This window comes from Opisthorchis viverrini (genome assembly GCF_000715545.1).
Source record: "Opisthorchis viverrini unplaced genomic scaffold opera_v5_16, whole genome shotgun sequence".
Taxonomy (NCBI): domain Eukaryota; kingdom Metazoa; phylum Platyhelminthes; class Trematoda; order Opisthorchiida; family Opisthorchiidae; genus Opisthorchis; species Opisthorchis viverrini.
In genome coordinates, this window is record NW_008751672.1 from 2494524 (window position 1) to 2512981 (window position 18458).

Genomic DNA, 18458 nt, shown 5'->3' on the forward strand with positions numbered 1-18458 from the left:
CTTGGCAGTGGGAGGAGGGACTGTCCAACTCGAAGACGCACAAAAATGTATTTGGAGCTGTGTGGGTAGTGTTTCACCGAAAACTCCCGTGTATTTCTCACCTTGACCGCCAGAATCATCCACCAGGAATACAATGGCATGTAGAAAACATGGATATCAAGGCATTAGTCCTGTTTTGTGAGGAAATTGTGTGAGCGTCACTCGTAACCTCACTCAGTGTTTGTTCCACGGTGCCCTTTTCGCAGCTACATGGGGGCCGTTAAGTACCACTTCCAGTGCTCACCCTGTGGTACCGTGGCTCACACACACGCACAAGATACAGACACGCCACGATGGAAAGTTCAGTGCGATGAAAAGCAAGTTCGAAACTTTCTAGCGGTTTCCAAAAAAGCCAAGTCAAACAAAAGTAGGTTGTAATCAAGGTCACGCTAGCGATGTGTACTGGACGCATCGCTGGCGCTGCCCAGACAGTCAAGACTCAGCTAATCAGTTATCCTTCGGGCTATCCCACATCCCGTCAGTTTTATGACGCAAGACTCAGAGTTGAGGAGCGAAGTGNGGTGGAATAAAGCGGGAAAGAGTGAGTTCATGCGCAGGAGTCAAGCGTGTGTGAAAAGGAAGACTGCAGAAACCATCGGCATGCTAGAGTGAATTTCAGCTTTCGTTTGCCCCGGATAACACGACCACCGGGGTCCACGAGCTAGTTAGCAAAATCTTAGATAGTCGTCGGAGACATGTCAAACTGCAGTTTTGAGACGTGTTCAACGGGCATTAGTTTACACATGCCCTACATATGAATGAGTTCCGTTTGACTAACACTCAATTACGGCTAAAGATCCACTTGCCTAAGCGAAAAGTAAAGGACGAAACAAAACATGGACGGTGGTCGACATGCAGTACAGGGGAAAAAGTAATTCTGACTAATGCTCACGAAGGGGGGATGGAAAGCGGTTCAAATTAATTGTCCGGGCTTGTCAAACTGGGAACCTACCGAGTTGCTCAAGTACTAACTATCCAACCTGTGTAAGAACAAACCGGTAGGAGAAATTTGACACGGTAAAAAGGTCGATAATGGCAACGACATTAGCAGCAAAAAAAAGAGAAAAACAGAGGTCACACCTGGAAGGGATTAAGTAGACGGCGAAACGCAACAATCAAATCCAGACCCTGACAGCCACCAGATTTGAGATTGACAAAGACCAGAAGTGGTTGTACTCCCTCTGGAAGATGCCTCGGGTGTATTGTGGGCAGCAACAATGCGGTCAGCTGCTTGTCCATCAACATAGCATCCTGAAATGGGGATTAAAAAAAGCAGATGTGGGTGGCTGCTTTGCCAAAAGTACGAGCAATTATACAATGCATTACAACTTGAGTTGTTCGAACATGAGTCTTGAACTCTGAGGAACAATCTATTGCGGTCGTATTGGAGAGACAATCGTACTAGGCAGAGACACGATAGATGTTTACAAACGCCCGGTAGGGTTAGAAAGGGAGCTGCAATGTGTCCAGAAATAACAGCAGAAAACCCTCACATTCCAAAATCTCATGTAATCGAAACAGATCATACTTCAGATGTGGAAAAGAGAAATTCGAACACTTAGAGATAAAAAGAATGGGCTGTGAATCTAGTCCAACGTTGTCTATAATTTGTGTTTTTGTGCTCTCTCTCGTCTGGTCAGTCTTTGCCGGTGAATTTCTTTTGCTGAATACCATTCGGCCTTTTAAAGTGAAGCATCCAGTTGAGAACTTATGGCAATGGCGGAAGCCTCTGGAACGGACTGCGCCGGGTCGGTACTGTGACAACTTGTCCGGCGAACAGAAACTTACCTGCTTGGACACCCTATTTACAGATCGTTTGGCAGACCCGTGGAACGATCCATACATCAAGTAGTGCACTGACGCACTGATTCCTCAGACAGTGGGGTAAAGACGCTAATATCACTGTGGGTGCCAAGACGTGGTGCTTATGGGGACAAATCAAGTCCGAAACAAAGGTGTTGATGAAAAAAAGAGAGTTGTTATTGATGTTTATCAATCACAGACTTTGTGAAGCAGCGACACTAAAGCCTTGTTTACATATTGCATAGATAACAACCAGGTACTAACAAATGAGACAGTCAACCAATAGCCAAGACGACAAAACAAACGTGTTTGGAATGCGGGATGAGGGAAATTGGAATGGTCGGAACGGAAACGGAAGTTAGTTTCCACATGGTGACCGAATACGTAGGTTACCCCCGTCATGGTAGACTGCTAGTCACCATTGAATAACAGTGCGGGTTGCTACCTGAGTAACTGTGAACTTGAGAACCCGAGATGTTTTCCGGGAACACCGAATTGGTCACTTTGATGCACAACTGCCATCACATTCGTTCAGTTGTAGCACCCTTTCGGTGCCTAGGTGCCATGCCACACGAAGGTTGTACGAGGGCTGGGATACTGCCAGGTCACCCAAGTCTAGACAGGGGAAGTCGAGAGACAGAGGTCAGGTTCGAACCACGAACCTTCCGGTGAGTAAATTCGCACTCTAACCACTTGATCCATTTCACCGCCATCACATTGGAAGGAGGCAGAAGCTCAAAAATACACTCAGGTAGAGCAAACCTAGAGAGGACTGCCTGGACATAAAAAAATGCATTCGATATAATGAAAATTAATCATGATCATTCAGCTGTGACCATTTCGGCGCATGCGAAGAACAAATCGGGTGGGGGTCTGACAGAAGACAAAACGAGACCTTACCTTCAACAAGTCGTACGCTCGCTCCGCCTTCTCACTCGCTCTGTAGGTAAGCACCAGACAGCCACTCTCGTAATATATGGCATCAATCGTATCCCACCGATATTCCTCGCCCAATTTCTCCAACAATATGCATTCGTACAGTCGTTGTGAGAGATTCTCCTTTAAATTTCCCACAAACAAAGAAACCGCATGCGACCCGGCAGCATCGTCCACAACGAAGCGCAGCTCTAGACGAGTGAGTTGGGAGGTGCGAGCAGATTCTTGACGAAGTTGGCTAAAGAACGGAACGAGTAGTTCATCGTCAGCCAGCCTTCGTTCGTAAACTTGTCGGTCCATACATACGCTGCTCAAATAACAGTCGTCGGATCCGAGGTGCTATTAATGAAAGTAAAAGGGAGAGTTCATTGATTGGGTGCTGTTGCTCCGCTGATGCCCTGGTCCCATCAATGTAGAGCAGCGATCACCACCGAAAGGATCTTAGGGAAGCAAGTAGGAACTACTAGAATTTTGAGTGTCTTTTCAAATTTTTCGCTGTTCTCCAACTGCCAAGTTTTAACTGGCGCTGGAGATATATGCGTAGCCAGGGCGTTTGTACTGGCCCCGTCAGACGCGCTTTTACTCTGTTTAAGATGATCAATAAACGCGTGAAAGGTGAACGCGTTTCGAAGACAACCGATTGCGTAGCGTTCACACACAGCGGTTTTGTTGACGTCTCCGGCATGAGAGTCAAACACGTGTACTAGCCAAAGACGTTCGCTGGTCGGAACGCTTGAAAAAGCCTCGAAAAAATTCCCGGTCATCGCTCTACACAGCACTTTGAACAGTTAAATGGTGTGGAAGGGATACCTGACAAATGGAAAAGTTGCGCTGATTTTTCGACTTTCAGTTAAATGGTGTGGAAGGGATACCTGACAAATGGAAAAGTTGCGCTGATTTTTCGACTTTCAGTTAAATGGTGTGGAAGGGATACCTGACAAATGGAAAAGTTGCGCTGATTTTTCGACTTTCAGTTAAATGGTGTGGAAGGGATACCTGACAAATGGAAAAGTTGCGCTGATTTTTCGACTTTCAGTTAAATGGTGTGGAAGGGATACCTGACAAATGGAAAAGTTGCGCTGATTTTTCGACTTTCAGTTAAATGGTGTGGAAGGGATACCTGACAAATGGAAAAGTTGCGCTGATTTTTCGACTTTCAGTTAAATGGTGTGGAAGGGATACCTGACAAATGGAAAAGTTGCGCTGATTTTTCGACTTTCAGTTAAATGGTGTGGAAGGGATACCTGACAAATGGAAAAGTTGCGCTGATTTTTCGACTTTCAGTGCAGAGGGGGGGTGATCTCGCGGCAATGTGCCCGTCTGTCCATCCGACCTTGTGTGCCAAGCCTCTCACACCTATCATCTGAATGCTGGATATATCAAAAGTGATATCAAGACCTTCCGCGTACTCATCCTCTCAGCGATTGACTCGAATGAACTTTTCGATGAGAATTCTCTCTCCAATTAGGGGGGTCGCTATGTGAGAAATCGGACTCCATTAGATCTTCGTCTTAAAATAGGTACCCGTAAATCACAATGGTCTTAGCGGACTACAGATGTTGGGAAAAACTACACATTTGTGCATTCAGTATCTTCGAACTTTAGTAGGCAAGAGCAACACCTACTTTTAACAGCCTACAGAACCGAGAATCAGCGTGCACAACCTCATTATTGTCAGACATAAACCGCACACGAGTGGAACAGTATGTCTAGCCACCATGTGATTACCACCGAGATTCGCTTGCCTGAACCCATGCGAAATCCGGACTTTGAGTGATATAACCGGCAATTTCGATCTTTTGTGTGAACTACATCCCTAAAGTAACACAAGCAATTACCTATGCGTCGTTTTCATGGTGTCCAAGTGTTTCTTGATGAGCCTCAAAAAGGGCGAAACCGGTCGTGGGCTGTCGACGGATTTTCAGCAACCTTATGAGTAGTACATTACAAAGATATAAATGTAATTATGTTCTTCTGGCTGTATTTTTGAACTACTTCCTACTGTTGAGTAGCTTCCCCATTATTTGAAGCGTACTGCTTCAGGCTCGCAAATCTTACTGTGGATGATCCCTCACTATGTACTGAAAGCATACATAGATTGATGGTTGTTGCATCACAGCAACCATGGTTCCAAGGTGGCAAATAATTAGAAATGTATCTGGATGGTGAATGGATAAGCGACTGTAACGAAAATGGCCGAAGCATGTCGCCTGGGTTCATACTGCACTATGGTGAGGATTGATTTTTCAGTCCTACGTCCATAGGATGCACACGACGCCTAATTCATTTGCATGCTCATTGGTAGCTTATTAATCTAGTGTTCCGGACGCTACGACATTCATTGGGCGTTTTGAGAATTAGATATAAATCTGTCAATCCAGAAGGTACATCAGGCACGTGAATGAGTGAGGGAGTGAATTAATGAATAAATAGCTGATTTGACAATTCACTAATCATAGATTGAAAAATGAGGGAAAAGAAAAGAGGGTATATGGTACCCGTTTAACCCAGAACAGCTTGCGCTCATATCGCCAAATGCCACGAAAAGTTAAGCAAACCAGATCACTCACCCCACAGCCAAACTTCTCCAACGCTGTGTTCAGACAGTCAGCACTAGTTGTACTTGGGTCAATCCAAACTTCCTCGTAATCCGATGCATTTGGAGGAAGAATGTTTCTGAATTGAGAGGGAAAAAACGTCCATCAACTGATGTAGAAAGAGGAACATAAAAACTGGGGGAAATCGATGCTACCTTAAAACCGTAAGGACACAATTAGTGCAGATTTCAAGAGAACTGTAATGGATATCTACATATTTGGAATTGGGATATACTGGCTCTTCCCAAAGGGTATTCGTGCCAAGGTTCCCACCTTACATCCTCAGACTGCATACTGGAGGGTTAAAACTTTCGGCTGAATATTTGCCTTTCTCCGCACTAGGCTTATCATGGAAAAATCGGCACTCGAGTACACATACCTCATGGCATGTGTGTGTGGATGACATTCTTCTGACTCTGCAAATCGAAGAAGTACAAACAGTCCCAACGGAGCGGACTACCTATCCCAGGCATCAGTAAGGGGGTTGCATGAAAAAGTAGCGATGTGCAGCAATTCAATGCAGGGAGAGGCCAGAGGTCGTAGAGCATTTTATTGGTCTTGGAAGGCCGATTATTTCCTGTGGTAGTCTCGAAGGTCCGTCTATCATAATTGTGGAGGGAAAACTTCACAGCGTACATACAAATTCACAGTGTGGGCAGTTTCGTCGCACTTCAGCTAGACGAAGCCTCCTCAAGTACTAGAAAACCATACCCCGAGTCTCGGTTAGGAGTCAATGTATTCGCGACGAGGAAACTATAAAATGGTTTTCTGAATGTGTAGTAGGTGTTTCTGACAAATACATTCTGACGGCTTGTTCATAATCGCAGCAAATCAATCCATCGCCTAGGAAGAACAGCGTTGCTTTCCACGCCTACATATAGGTGACAAAGCGAACAAACTGCAACCGAGTAAAAAACATGTGGGAAGTAAGAAACAGCCTGTGTGGCGCCAGTGCTGCTCGACTTTCAGAATAATGATGATGATGTCCTTTCTAGGTTTGGGTAAAGCTATTGAAAGATATTGCTACTAGTTGATGATCCCAGTGGAGTTCTCGCCGAGAAATTCTGTCCAGTATCTGACTGAACTGGAAAATGAACTTGGGGCCTACCGAAAATAGAACAAGCAATTAGAAGCACACGTTCAAACAGGAAGCTCGGTTTGACTGCTGTCCCATTCGATTCGAAAAAGAAAGACGTCAAACCACACTTAGCTCACCGAAATGAGCTGTCCATTAACCACATGAAATGTAGTACGGTAAGAAAATGAGGGGTCATGTGACATCGGAGGTCTGAATCCTCAGAAATTGTGAATTTACAACGTCCCACCCCCGCTTTCCCCGTACCTGACGAACCAGAGGATTGGCCGGTTGGTTGAGTTACGGTAAGAAAAGTCAGTCACTCGTGTTTGCTTGTGAGTAAGAAGAGATTCCGCAACCGTGGTAGGGATTGGCATACGACGTTTCATACATACACACAAACAATCTAAGCAGAATGGGGCAGTGTGGATACTGAAATGATGATTAGTGGGATTAGTTTGTTATAGGATAAAAGGCCAGACAGCCTTTTGTGGCTGATTTGTGGAGCACAGTAAAGCCAGTAGTGGGGGAGGGGCATCCAAAAAGTCCTTAAGTGCGGAGGTACGTCCCAACACCCAATTGCCATTATCCCAAGCCAGTCTGACATTAAACATAAGGATGTGAGGAAGAAACTAATTGATTTTTCGTGTATCCACTAAGGAAGTTCACTTTTTAAAGCTTCCTGAACGTTTCGCATCCTGGCCAAGTTATTTCGTGCAGTAAGCTTAAATGTCGTAACTAGACTCTTTGCGTTCCTTATTTTGCGTCGTCTTGCAAAGTCGTGTGAAGGCGGGATCCGAGAACAGCAAGCAGGACTCCTGTTTGGAAGAGGCTATGCTGACCATATCTTCACACTCCACCAATTGCTAGAGCAACAATATGCGTATACGCACCCTACAATCTTGGTGTTTTTTGGATTCAAGTGTGCGTTGGATTTTGCGGGCCGGTTGTTTCTTCTAAACACGCTTGGGCAACAGGATATGCTGCAGAACTTCGTGAATATCATGCGTTGTTTGTATTCGCACACCTGTGTTGTCCGACAAGGGTGCCCACTCTTCCCATTATTTTTGTCACTGATGAACACTGAAGCGCCCTTGAAATCCCGATATAAAGATCTATGCGAGCAAGAATCTTGTGGACCTGGAATATCCAGACAATACTGTTTTTATTTTTCAAAAGTGAGAAGTGCAAACATCCCTAGGAAAGCTGACCAAAGTCATCCAGTCCTTCGGGACATGCTTCGAGCTCATAAATTGTGAATTCATACTGCAGTCTTTAAAACATGACTGCTGTAGAACGCTATACGGTAGTGTGACACGAATCTCAAAGGCCAGGATACATTTTGCCAATTTGAGACACTTGTGGAATCAAACAGGCATCCAACTGGGTCTCACAGGACTGACTGCGAGACTTGGCCACTTCGAGCGCAGGGTCTGAGACACCTTCAGGGCTTTTACGACCGATGTCTCAGATCCATCGCTGGAATCAGCGGATTCGCCACTAGGTGATCACAAGACGGGTTTTGGTGAAGCAGCTAATACTTCGCCCAAAGATAGCATCCAACACTCCAAGCTAAGGTAACTGAGTCACGTGTAAGTGCGGAGGTACGTCCCAACACCCAATTGCCATTATCCCAAGCCAGTCTGACATTAAACATAAGGATGTGAGGAAGAAACTAATTGATTTTTCGTGTATCCACTAAGGAAGTTCACTTTTTAAAGCTTCCTGAACGTTTCGCATCCTGGCCAAGTTATTTCGTGCAGTAAGCTTAAATGTCGTAACTAGACTCTTTGCGTTCCTTATTTTGCGTCGTCTTGCAAAGTCGTGTGAAGGCGGGATCCGAGAACAGCAAGCAGGACTCCTGTTTGGAAGAGGCTATGCTGACCATATCTTCACACTCCACCAATTGCTAGAGCAACAATATGCGTATACGCACCCTACAATCTTGGTGTTTTTTGGATTCAAGTGTGCGTTGGATTTTGCGGGCCGGTTGTTTCTTCTAAACACGCTTGGGCAACAGGACTGCATGCAGAACTTCGTGAATATCATGCGTTGTTTGTATTCGCACACCTGTGTTGTCCGACAAGGGTGCCCACTCTCCCCATTATTTTTGTCACTGATGAACACTGAAGCGTCCTTGAAATCCCGATGTTAAGATCCTTCGGGACATGCTTCGAGCTCATAAATTGCGAATTCATACTGCAGTCTTTAAAACATGACTGCTGTAGAACGCTATACGGTAGTGTGACACGAATCTCAAAGGCCAGGGTACATTTTGCCAATTTGAGACACTTGTGGAATCAAACAGGCATCCAACTGGGTCTCACAGGACTGACTGCGAGACTTGGCCACTTCGAGCGCAGGGTCTGAGACACCTTCAGGGCTTTTACGACCGATGTCTCAGATCCATCGCTGGAATCAGCGGATTCGCCACTAGGTGATCACAAGACGGGTTTTGGTGAAGCAGCTAATACTTCGCCCAAAGATAGCATCCAACACTCCAAGCTAAGGTAACTGAGTCACGTGTTATGCTGCATTCCATTGATGCTGCATTCAGTGCCTAGTTCAGAGTGGCGGAAACCTGGAGGGGGACAGAATGCAATGTGGGAGAAGGGAATGAAGGAGATTAGCAGAAGCTTGGGGGCTGTCTACGCGGTCCGTCTTCCAGGATGAGACGTATGCGACTTTGTATAATCGGTCGGAGACACTGAACGACAAGATGGTTAACCTAGGTCAGCAAAGTTCAGGCTTTCAGTTTCAATCCAGATTGTCTGACAAACCGTTGGAGTTGTCGGTAACTTGGATGTTTGTGGTAGGCTAGACCTAGGTCTCCTTTCTCTGCTAGTTCTCTTTCTACCATAAGGTTTTACTCAACAGCATACGTCATTTTTGCGGCATAAGCGGATGCGAAACTATCGGAACTTTAAAGTTGGAGACTCAACGTGGAGAATCCAAGTCATGGCCGCCGTGACGACCGATGTCTCAGATCCATCGCTGGAATCAGCGGATTCGCCACTAGGTGATCACAAGACGGGTTTTGGTGAAGCAGCTAATACTTCGCCCAAAGATAGCATCCAACACTCCAAGCTAAGGTAACTGAGTCACGTGTTATGCAAGACAAGATTGATGCTGCATTCAGTGCCTAGTTCAGAGTGGCGGAAACCTGGAGGGGGACAGAATGCAATGTGGGAGAAGGGAATGAAGGAGATTAGCAGAAGCTTGGGGGCTGTCTACGCGGTCCGTCTTCCAGGATGAGACGTATGCGACTTTGTATAATCGGTCGGAGACACTGAACGACAAGATGGTTAACCTAGGTCAGCAAAGTTCAGGCTTTCAGTTTCAATCCAGATTGTCTGACAAACCGTTGGAGTTGTCGGTAACTTGGATGTTTGTGGTAGGCTAGACCTAGGTCTCCTTTCTCTGCTAGTTCTCTTTCTACCATAAGGTTTTACTCAACAGCATACGTCATTTTTGCGGCATAAGCGGATGCGAAACTATCGGAACCTTAAAGTTGGAGACTCAACGTGGAGAATCCAAGTCATGGCCGCCGTGTGAAGGGCATTATAGTGGAGGTCAAGCCCACGTTCGATGGGTGTTAGTGAGCACTGCATGATATCCGTCGTTAGGCGTGATATCCGTCGCATATGCCTGCTGAAGGAAGCAGATGACTATCCGATGCTCACCCACCCCAGGTGTTTGTTGTGAATTAAGGTACATGTTTGTGGTTGGTGCAATCAAACCATTTTCGCTACGCACGGTGAGTGAATAGACTAGTGAAGATTGGGGGGTGGGGTGTTGATTCTTTTCTTCTATTCTTATTCTATACAAGGAGATCCCTCACTTTTTGTTCGCGTGTCTACACCTCTCCTGAGGTTTTTGACCTGACATCACGCATCTGGATCAATACAACCACGTCACCTTGTGACCCTCCATAGACGAAAATTTCGGTAGCTCAGGTAGCGTAGATGCCAACCGGTGGTTGACACAACCACCAACCCGTCACCACGCACCACCACGCCTCACAACAACGCACTGACGATGTCACCTCGATTGGTGATGAAACGTTTGCATTCAAATTATCCAGCTCAGCGAACAAACCAATGGCCACCTGGTGGCCTTTTTCCCTTGACTCGGTGTGAACGTAGGGCAGACGTATCGTGTGCTATCCTTTCGGAACCTGGATTAATTAACTTGGTGTATAGAACTTGGTATGGGCCCACCATTTGAGATTTGTACAATTTTATTATTTTATTACTGTACTCATAGTATCGCATCTTTTGATAAACCCTATTTTGAACGATTCGGCTTTTAAGGGTTTGCGCGTGAAGCGACGTGATCCACCCGATTGCTGGACGCAGTCACTATCCAGCCACCTGTACCAAAGAAACAGGTGAAAAGGAGAAAGTAATACAAAGATGTTCGCATCCTGTCGAAGAGTACTGTATACTCTGTGCAGATAACCATCATCAATTGATGTACTAGTCTTTAATCACCGCAATGTCACCACTTGCCTAGGAGAGGCCAGATGCTTGCCTTTTCTGTGATTCATCTTTCAGCGAAGACAGGCGTGCACATTTTTAATCAGAATCCATTCGGTTTCAGGCCACTTTGATACACCACTTCTACTTAAGGGAAACTACCAAACAAAAAATAACTCTCAGAGAGAGAACTTTGGTATGCCAGATTCGTTTTACAGTGTGGACCCCTCTTGCGAACAAAGCGCTAATCCTAAAACCAGTTTAAACAGCCGATAAAAAACGGATCGCTGTATACAACTCTTCAGTACTACCCGGAAAAAACAGTTGGGTCTGACTGTGTGCGTTCTGTTCGCCATTCAGCTCTAGTGTCTTGGGTTTATACCGACGAAAATGTGTTCCGATAGTAAAACATACGACTGAGCACAGACTGAATGTGGTATTATCGATCCTGCGCGCGACATAGTTCGACGGAAGAAGCAGATTCAGAAACTGATTCAGACCCCGGGTGATTTGGATAAGACGCGCAGTGAAGTGTTAAGTTAAAGATTAAAAAAAAATTAAATCGCTCAGCTGTAACACCCTTCCGGTGCCTAGCTGCCATACAACCCGAAGGAAGAACGAGGGCTGAGGTACTGCCAGGTTGTCCAAGCCTAGACAGGGGAAGTCGAGAGGCAGATATCAGGTTCGAACCACGGACCTTCTGGCCAGTAAATTCACCCTCTAACCACTTGAGCCATCTCGTCTCGGTGTTAAGTTACTGTAATAGAAGAGTATTAGTATTAGTAGCATCATCGCGACACCTACCAAACAGACCAAACCGAATGATCCCCTAGTTCGAATTCCGATTTATCCCGGACAGCTTCAAAAGGAGGATCGGTACAAAATTACCGGTGTGAAAGTCGATAGTCAGGTAAGTTCCAGGTGCCAACCCAGTGTGCGTGTGCGTGTAGTTTGCAACGAATTTAATATACTTGAGGCCGTCGGTTGACCGAACACCGTTAGTGTGGAAGCTTCGCCTCAGCTGGCAAATCAAGTAGATGTTCAAAAACAACTTAACTGCACCACAGTTGGGTCGACTCATGGTCGATTTATGTTCGTACGATGATCTGAAGTGTCCGGAATCTATTGGACCAAGTGCTCAAAAACGGACAGGCAAACAAAGAGCGTGGGTCAAAACCAACAAACGACATAGTTCTCACCTCAAATCCCCTGCGTATACTTTGATCAACATTTCCGTTTCTTCTGGTTCTTTCACACGCAAAACGATGGAGGGCTGTTTCGCATCAAACAGAAGTTGACTGCGAAAATTCACATTCGTGTTCAACTTGTTTTCACGTCCGTCTGGGTTAGACGAAAAAGCGAACCGAAACGGAAGAATATCAGTGAATGATTGGAATTTTTGAAAACCTCACTCTTAATTTGTTCCATCAAGATAGATTTGTGGTGAGCAACAATTGGAAACTGAATAAAGGGCGGTAAACGGAATCCTGGGTTTCCGAAAGATGGGTTAATGAGTGAGAAATTAGGGGTTTGAAAATTCGCAAAACAGGATTTCAAGCGTGGTAGTAAACTACAACATGAGATTGATGGAAATCCGGGTCATACGCCATGAGCCCCGAGAAGGGTGGAATCAGTGGTAAATTTTTAACTAATGTTATAAACAGTGCCTCTGAAGGGTTTTATTACCATTTATTATGGAAAAGGCAGGTGACTATGGATGACATATCTCCGCCCCATCAAGTTTCACTAAAAAGATTTATGTGTTTTCTGTCAAAACTATCACAGATTGCGGATGAATGTTCAATGAACAGTGTCCGCATTAGCGGGAGATGATTAGAAATCAATCATTCTCAGTCACTGCAAAACAGTACATATTAATCAATGCATCCGTATCATTCCCAGAAAAGAATCGATAGTACTGATTGGTGATAATGAAAACAAGGATGATGGATGACAAGGATAGGACCTGATTACCTCACATGACGTTCTCCCGTTCGGAGAAGCATTTGGGGCGGAATTTTTAAAAAAAAACGGAGGCGACAACAAAATTTGCAGAAATAAACCGTGGGTGGATATACGAGATTGCGTGGTTTCGTTTATGGAAAGCCACATGTAACAAGACTGACTATACAGCCCACAAACAGGCACATCGTGGACAGGAGCTACGGAGACTAAATTGACTCAGTGAGGGAAAAGACTAGTCATTACTGGCAATCATTAATCGGATCTACAAGCCGCGACACGGCTACCGTGCAACGACTCAAGCAGATTATGGGCAACTAGTTCAGTCACAATTAGCCACTGCATTAGAAACATTCACGACAGCTCCATTGGACGTGAAATGACTAGGCGTCGTAAAAAAGTGTACTGGTTCTGTAGCGGCTACCCTCCTGTCTACTTACCCCTGGAACTAATTTTATTAGTACATCCACATAGACTATTATTTTGTTTACCTCACAACCACGAGCATCAGCTACCATCTCATCAGCACCTACTTCTCTCCTTCATTAAGGGGAGAATATTCGTAGAGGCCACTCATCAGATCACGCGTCACAAACACTCAAGCCACGTGACAATTCCTGTCCCACTTACAACCTTAGTCGACAACTTGTACACTACAACTTCTCACCCATTTTTGTTCACTCGACTACCACTTGAGTCACGCGCCATGAACGCTTACGAGCTTCAAATCAAGTTGTATCCATGTTCGTGTAAGCATGAAACACGAAGGGACACCCCTCTTTTCACACTGCACACAATAAATAGACTTACAACTCGGTCCAATACACACACGTGATTGCGCGCGAGGGGAGCAGAAAGTCAACCACTTTCCACAAGTCCACGGACAAACATGTAGCAGCCAAACTGCGGAGAAAACACGTTCCCGCCGTCCGAACTTTCACCAAGGAACTCTCACAGACGATAAGTTCCTCTTTTGACTTGCTCCCATTTTGCATTGTATTCATTTTTATACGTGTGACATCTCACTATTGTCAACTATACTAAAAACTCTTATTAGTGCATATATACCTTCTGATTCGTATTATGGACATCATCAACAGTACACTAATAGTTCTATTAAACCCCCGCGTTATGAATATCTCGTCTCCAGTTAAAAGTGCCACATTGGTTTGTGTTGGATTCCATTCACCGCCAGAGTTCGCCAGACGTACACGGTACAGTATACGAGGCACTTGGCTTTGCTCAACTAGAAGGCGGTACTAGTCTAGAGGAAACCTATGCCCAAGAAACCCTTCGTATGGAGCAATGATTTTTGCGATTCCCACGTACTCTCACTTTACAAGAAACCTACGTAGAGGGAAAACTTTCGAAGAGGGAGTTTTGATGATTCAGATTTTTTGTAGACTGAATCCTACGCATCGTTATCGGACAGGAGACAAAAGTACAAACATCTCACCCCAGAGTGGAGATGAAATAACTCCTGTTCGAACATCGAGGCACTCAGAGGATTGCTCCAAGAGGGGGCTGAGTACTGAGCCCATTAGCTTTTCCCTGTAAAGCTACAGTATTGCCAAGGCAGTACGGTGCTTTCCTCAACAAGAAACAAAACCGTTCGTGTGGGACTTCTCGGAGTTATGAATCAACGCTAACCCTCCAAGAAACCAAACAAAAACAAAAAGATACTTTCTGGCTGCTGTAATTACTGTTAAGACGGGACATCCAGAAAGTACTTCTGACAGTACCGCAACACAAAACCTCATAGTTAGGTTGTTAGCCAGTATCCATCGGAGAGACAGAAAACATTCATTTATTGGTTGGAACTGTTGCAGATTTTCTGCGCATTCACATGGAGTACTGTCCCCAAGATAGTAATGTGCTTCTAAGAGAAGCGCGAAGTGGGTTGGTCACTACTTTTGCGCATCGCTGGAGATAGTCTGCCTCCAAAAAGAGAGCAGTCGAGCCAGCCAGGTTGGAATTCACGCCAACCCGCATCTAGTGATGGAAACTTCGAGGTCATATGCCTCATACGTTCTTGTAAGATGTGTGCGTAAGTACAAAATTTAACAGTTGGACAACCTTGCAATTCTGATTGATCTGTTCACGAGTTGTGTCGGAGAAAGTATACACCGTCCCGAAGACTGTTGACGAAACACCTGGAAGGAAATTGCCAAGCTCAAGGAAAAAATCGACAGTCACCCGATCTACAGCTAATTAACGCATTCATGCTGCCCATACTTCGGTATACTGCCAACACCATATTAACGCTGTGTACCTAGGCGCGCGTGTTTTGCACAGCACATCGCGCTCAGTGAAACTGCGACATCCAGAGAAACGACAAACGGGGATTGTGTATAGTTCACACAAAATGGAAACATCAAAACTAACCGCGATCGTTGACCTCATATACATTGAAGATCTCCGGCGTACCAGCTAAGTGGAAGGCCTTCAGGCATCGTTTCACCACGGAATAGGTAGACATCGTTTTCGAAAAGGTGAAACTACGCCAACTGTGTCTTCTGAGACCACCGATTCCATCGAACACGCACACATACTCTAAATAAGTGGAGAGATGAAAACAAATACAGTGTGAAATTGTAATAGAAGGATTACAAAAATAGAAAAATTGCTTTGACAAGGTATTCCCCCGGCTAAGCGAAAACCGGCACCCAAAAAACACCCCCAGTTGGATGCTGTGAAGGGTTAGTAAGCCTAACTCGAACGAGATCGGTGCGGCCACTGGGTGGTGAGATCTGTCAGGCCTCAAAGCAAGCTCTGATTTGTCAATGAAATAGACCGAACAACCAAAAATACTTTGGCATGCCAGAGTGCCACTTATTGATGGTGCGACTAGAGGTCAGTTGAGTTTCTTGGAAGTTGTCATTGATGCCCACAAATGCGGACATCCAGAAATCCCACGGACTATCGTTTCGTGGGTATGTAACGTGTGAGTTGGAACAGGGGACTAATAATGTTCTTTCGTCAGCTGAATACAGATGTGGCATTATCTTATTCGCCGAGATTCAAGTTACACTAAACATGCTGAACGTCAGGGAGGCATCTTCACTAAGCTCAGCAGTGTTCACGCAAGTAGCCATCGCGTGTATTCAGTTAAGGTGAATCCGTCATCGACACAACATAACCAAATGACAAGATTGAAGTCGAAGGTTTATTTCATTCGATTTCTCAATGGTGCACACCACCAATATGCAGCAATATCGAGGTAGGTCAGTGATGAAGGCACAAGCCTACTAGCCGGAAGCTCTTTAGTTCAAGCATCTCGACTACTCCTGTCTCAACTTGGGCAATCTGACAGTACCTTAGCCCTCATACTTCCTTCGGTTGGCATGGCAACTAGGCACCGAAAGAGACCTACAGCTGAACGGTTATTTTATTAGTATCTAACAGGTGGGACCCTCACAAATGGACTCTCCCTCTTTGTTGAGAGAACTTAAATGGATAAAAGTCATCAAGCCCAGTAAAACAACCTACCTATTCGCACAAAAATGGGTAAATTTACAAGCCTACTAGCCGGAAGCTCTTTAGTTCAAGCATCTCGACTACTCCTGTCTCAAAACAATGTGAGCAAATACCTCGGAAAAATCCAACAATTCATCAAACGGCATCTTTGCAACCATAGCTGCAGGAATAATTCTGATTTCGTCCTATAATCGAGGCCAATCTATGCTGAAAAGCTGAGTTCGTTGAGCAGATAAAAGATGAAAATAGTGCCGGCTAGTCTCTTTAGACATTCAATGTCTTTGTACTTCTACATCCCTAAACCAGAACCCGTTGATTGGAAATGCGGCCATTTTTTCTATCACTAATATTCCCAAGGAAAGATTGCACATCCTGTTAGAGCGATGTACCAAAAACGTGCAGTTCATATTCAACGTCATCCTTTACAAACAATATTTTCATGAATAATTGAAGAAAAGGTCTAGAGAGAAAACTGGTAATGTAGACTAGTACATTCGGTATGAACATGACACATTTATCATATTCGGTGACGCTGAACAACCGCGACAAATTTCTCAGCAAGCTGAAACGTAACATGCTAACGTCGAATTTAATACCGGAAAGTAACCATTCTCGGACGTGGTTATTACAACCAGAGCAATCATGTACATTAGCCGAACTGTGCATCGTAAAACTAGAAACTTGGGAAAGTTTTTCATCTTCGTAGTTGTGCCCGATAAACTATAAAAGGACTCTTGTGCGAACTCTCCTCAGTACATCATACTAGATGTGTCATGCAGACACTTTCGGACCGACGTCGAGCACATGAGTGTGCGTTATTTTCAAGCATAATAGATATTTCAGTGCCTTTACGGGAGAAAAGTTCATCTATACCTCCGTGAGTTTACATTTTGCCACCATGCCAAAAAGAAAAGCATAGGTCAGACTGGATTTCAGAGATGGTGCATCCCATCCGACAGGGAGCTGCGTACGGAGCACAACACAACACCGAGCCCCGGCTGTCAAGTGACGCAAATACCGCTGTCACCGGTGGAACACAGCCTAGCCACTCCGTTCATTTCAAACCGTATGCTTACACTATCGCACGTGCAGAAGAATGAAGTCCAGTAAAAAAAATCGTTCAGCCGTAGCACCCTTCCGGTGTCTAACTGCCATGCAACCCGAAGGTTGCACGAGGGCTGGGATATCGCCAGGTTGCCCAAGCCTAGACAGGGGAAGTCGAGAGGCAGAGGTCGGGTTCGAACCACAGACCTTGCGGTCAGTGAATTTGCGCTCTAACCACTTGAGCCATCTTGCCCCAGTCCAGTAAGCAGAGCGGAAACGTTTATTTCATAGTGAGGAGAACTGAGGATTTTTCAAAGGAGCTTATCTCCTGTCTAAACTAAAGAGCTGAGGAGCAACGTGCAGTTATTCCATTCTTATAACAAGAGACTAAACCATTAGGTCACTAGCGGCTGACCAGTAGCGTCATCACGTGACTGGTTCCCCGAGTAACGACATTTTAAATGGAAAAGTCAATCGTCTTGTGCATTACTCTTCATTTTCCAACCATTTGACCCGAAAATTCCACTTCTCCGTAGCTTACGTTGTCGTACAATGTACCTCACATTGACTTTTCGCGCCTATATAATCTGGTTCTATGCTGCATCATGACTAATTTCATTCAGGATCATAACTAGTGTTGTTGGCTTTCATTCCAGCCCTTGCGAATGTTCCAGCGTGACTTGTCAGGAAGATTTGAATGGGTGTGTATATAGAGAATGAAAGGCATTCACTGCCTTTGTAATGGTACAACCCCGACGAGGTCTACCTACCTACAAACCCTGATAGACAGCTACTCTATTTGCATGGAACTACGATTGTATATATTCGGCGATGAAGCATCCAGCCCCAAATCCTAAATCACGTTCCTCATGGAAAAACTAGAAGCCTTACCTAATCGATGTTCGAGATCGCCGTGCAACTGTAATAGACGTCAGCATAGTCTCGGATGGGCGTGGAGAGACAGTGTGGAATGAGAAGAAGCAGAAGTATGGTGCTGATGAATATTCCCTCGCCATAATCTCAGCCCTACATGCCATCGGTTGTGAT

At 45.1% G+C, this 18458-nt stretch overlaps 1 protein-coding gene across 1 annotated transcript in view; it reads right to left on the reverse strand.

Annotated features, from left to right (window-relative positions):
- Positions 1–18458, reverse strand: part of T265_01519 (hypothetical protein) — a gene marked incomplete at both ends in the record, with an annotated part of 55128 nt that overhangs the window by 10694 nt on the left and 25976 nt on the right. The window contains 5 exons of the mRNA XM_009165560.1: positions 1120–1290; positions 2743–3117; positions 5349–5454; positions 12128–12269; positions 15276–15443. Of these exons, the coding sequence (XP_009163824.1) occupies positions 1120–1290; positions 2743–3117; positions 5349–5454; positions 12128–12269; positions 15276–15443 (962 nt within the window). The remainder of the gene's footprint in view (positions 1–1119; positions 1291–2742; positions 3118–5348; positions 5455–12127; positions 12270–15275; positions 15444–18458) is intronic.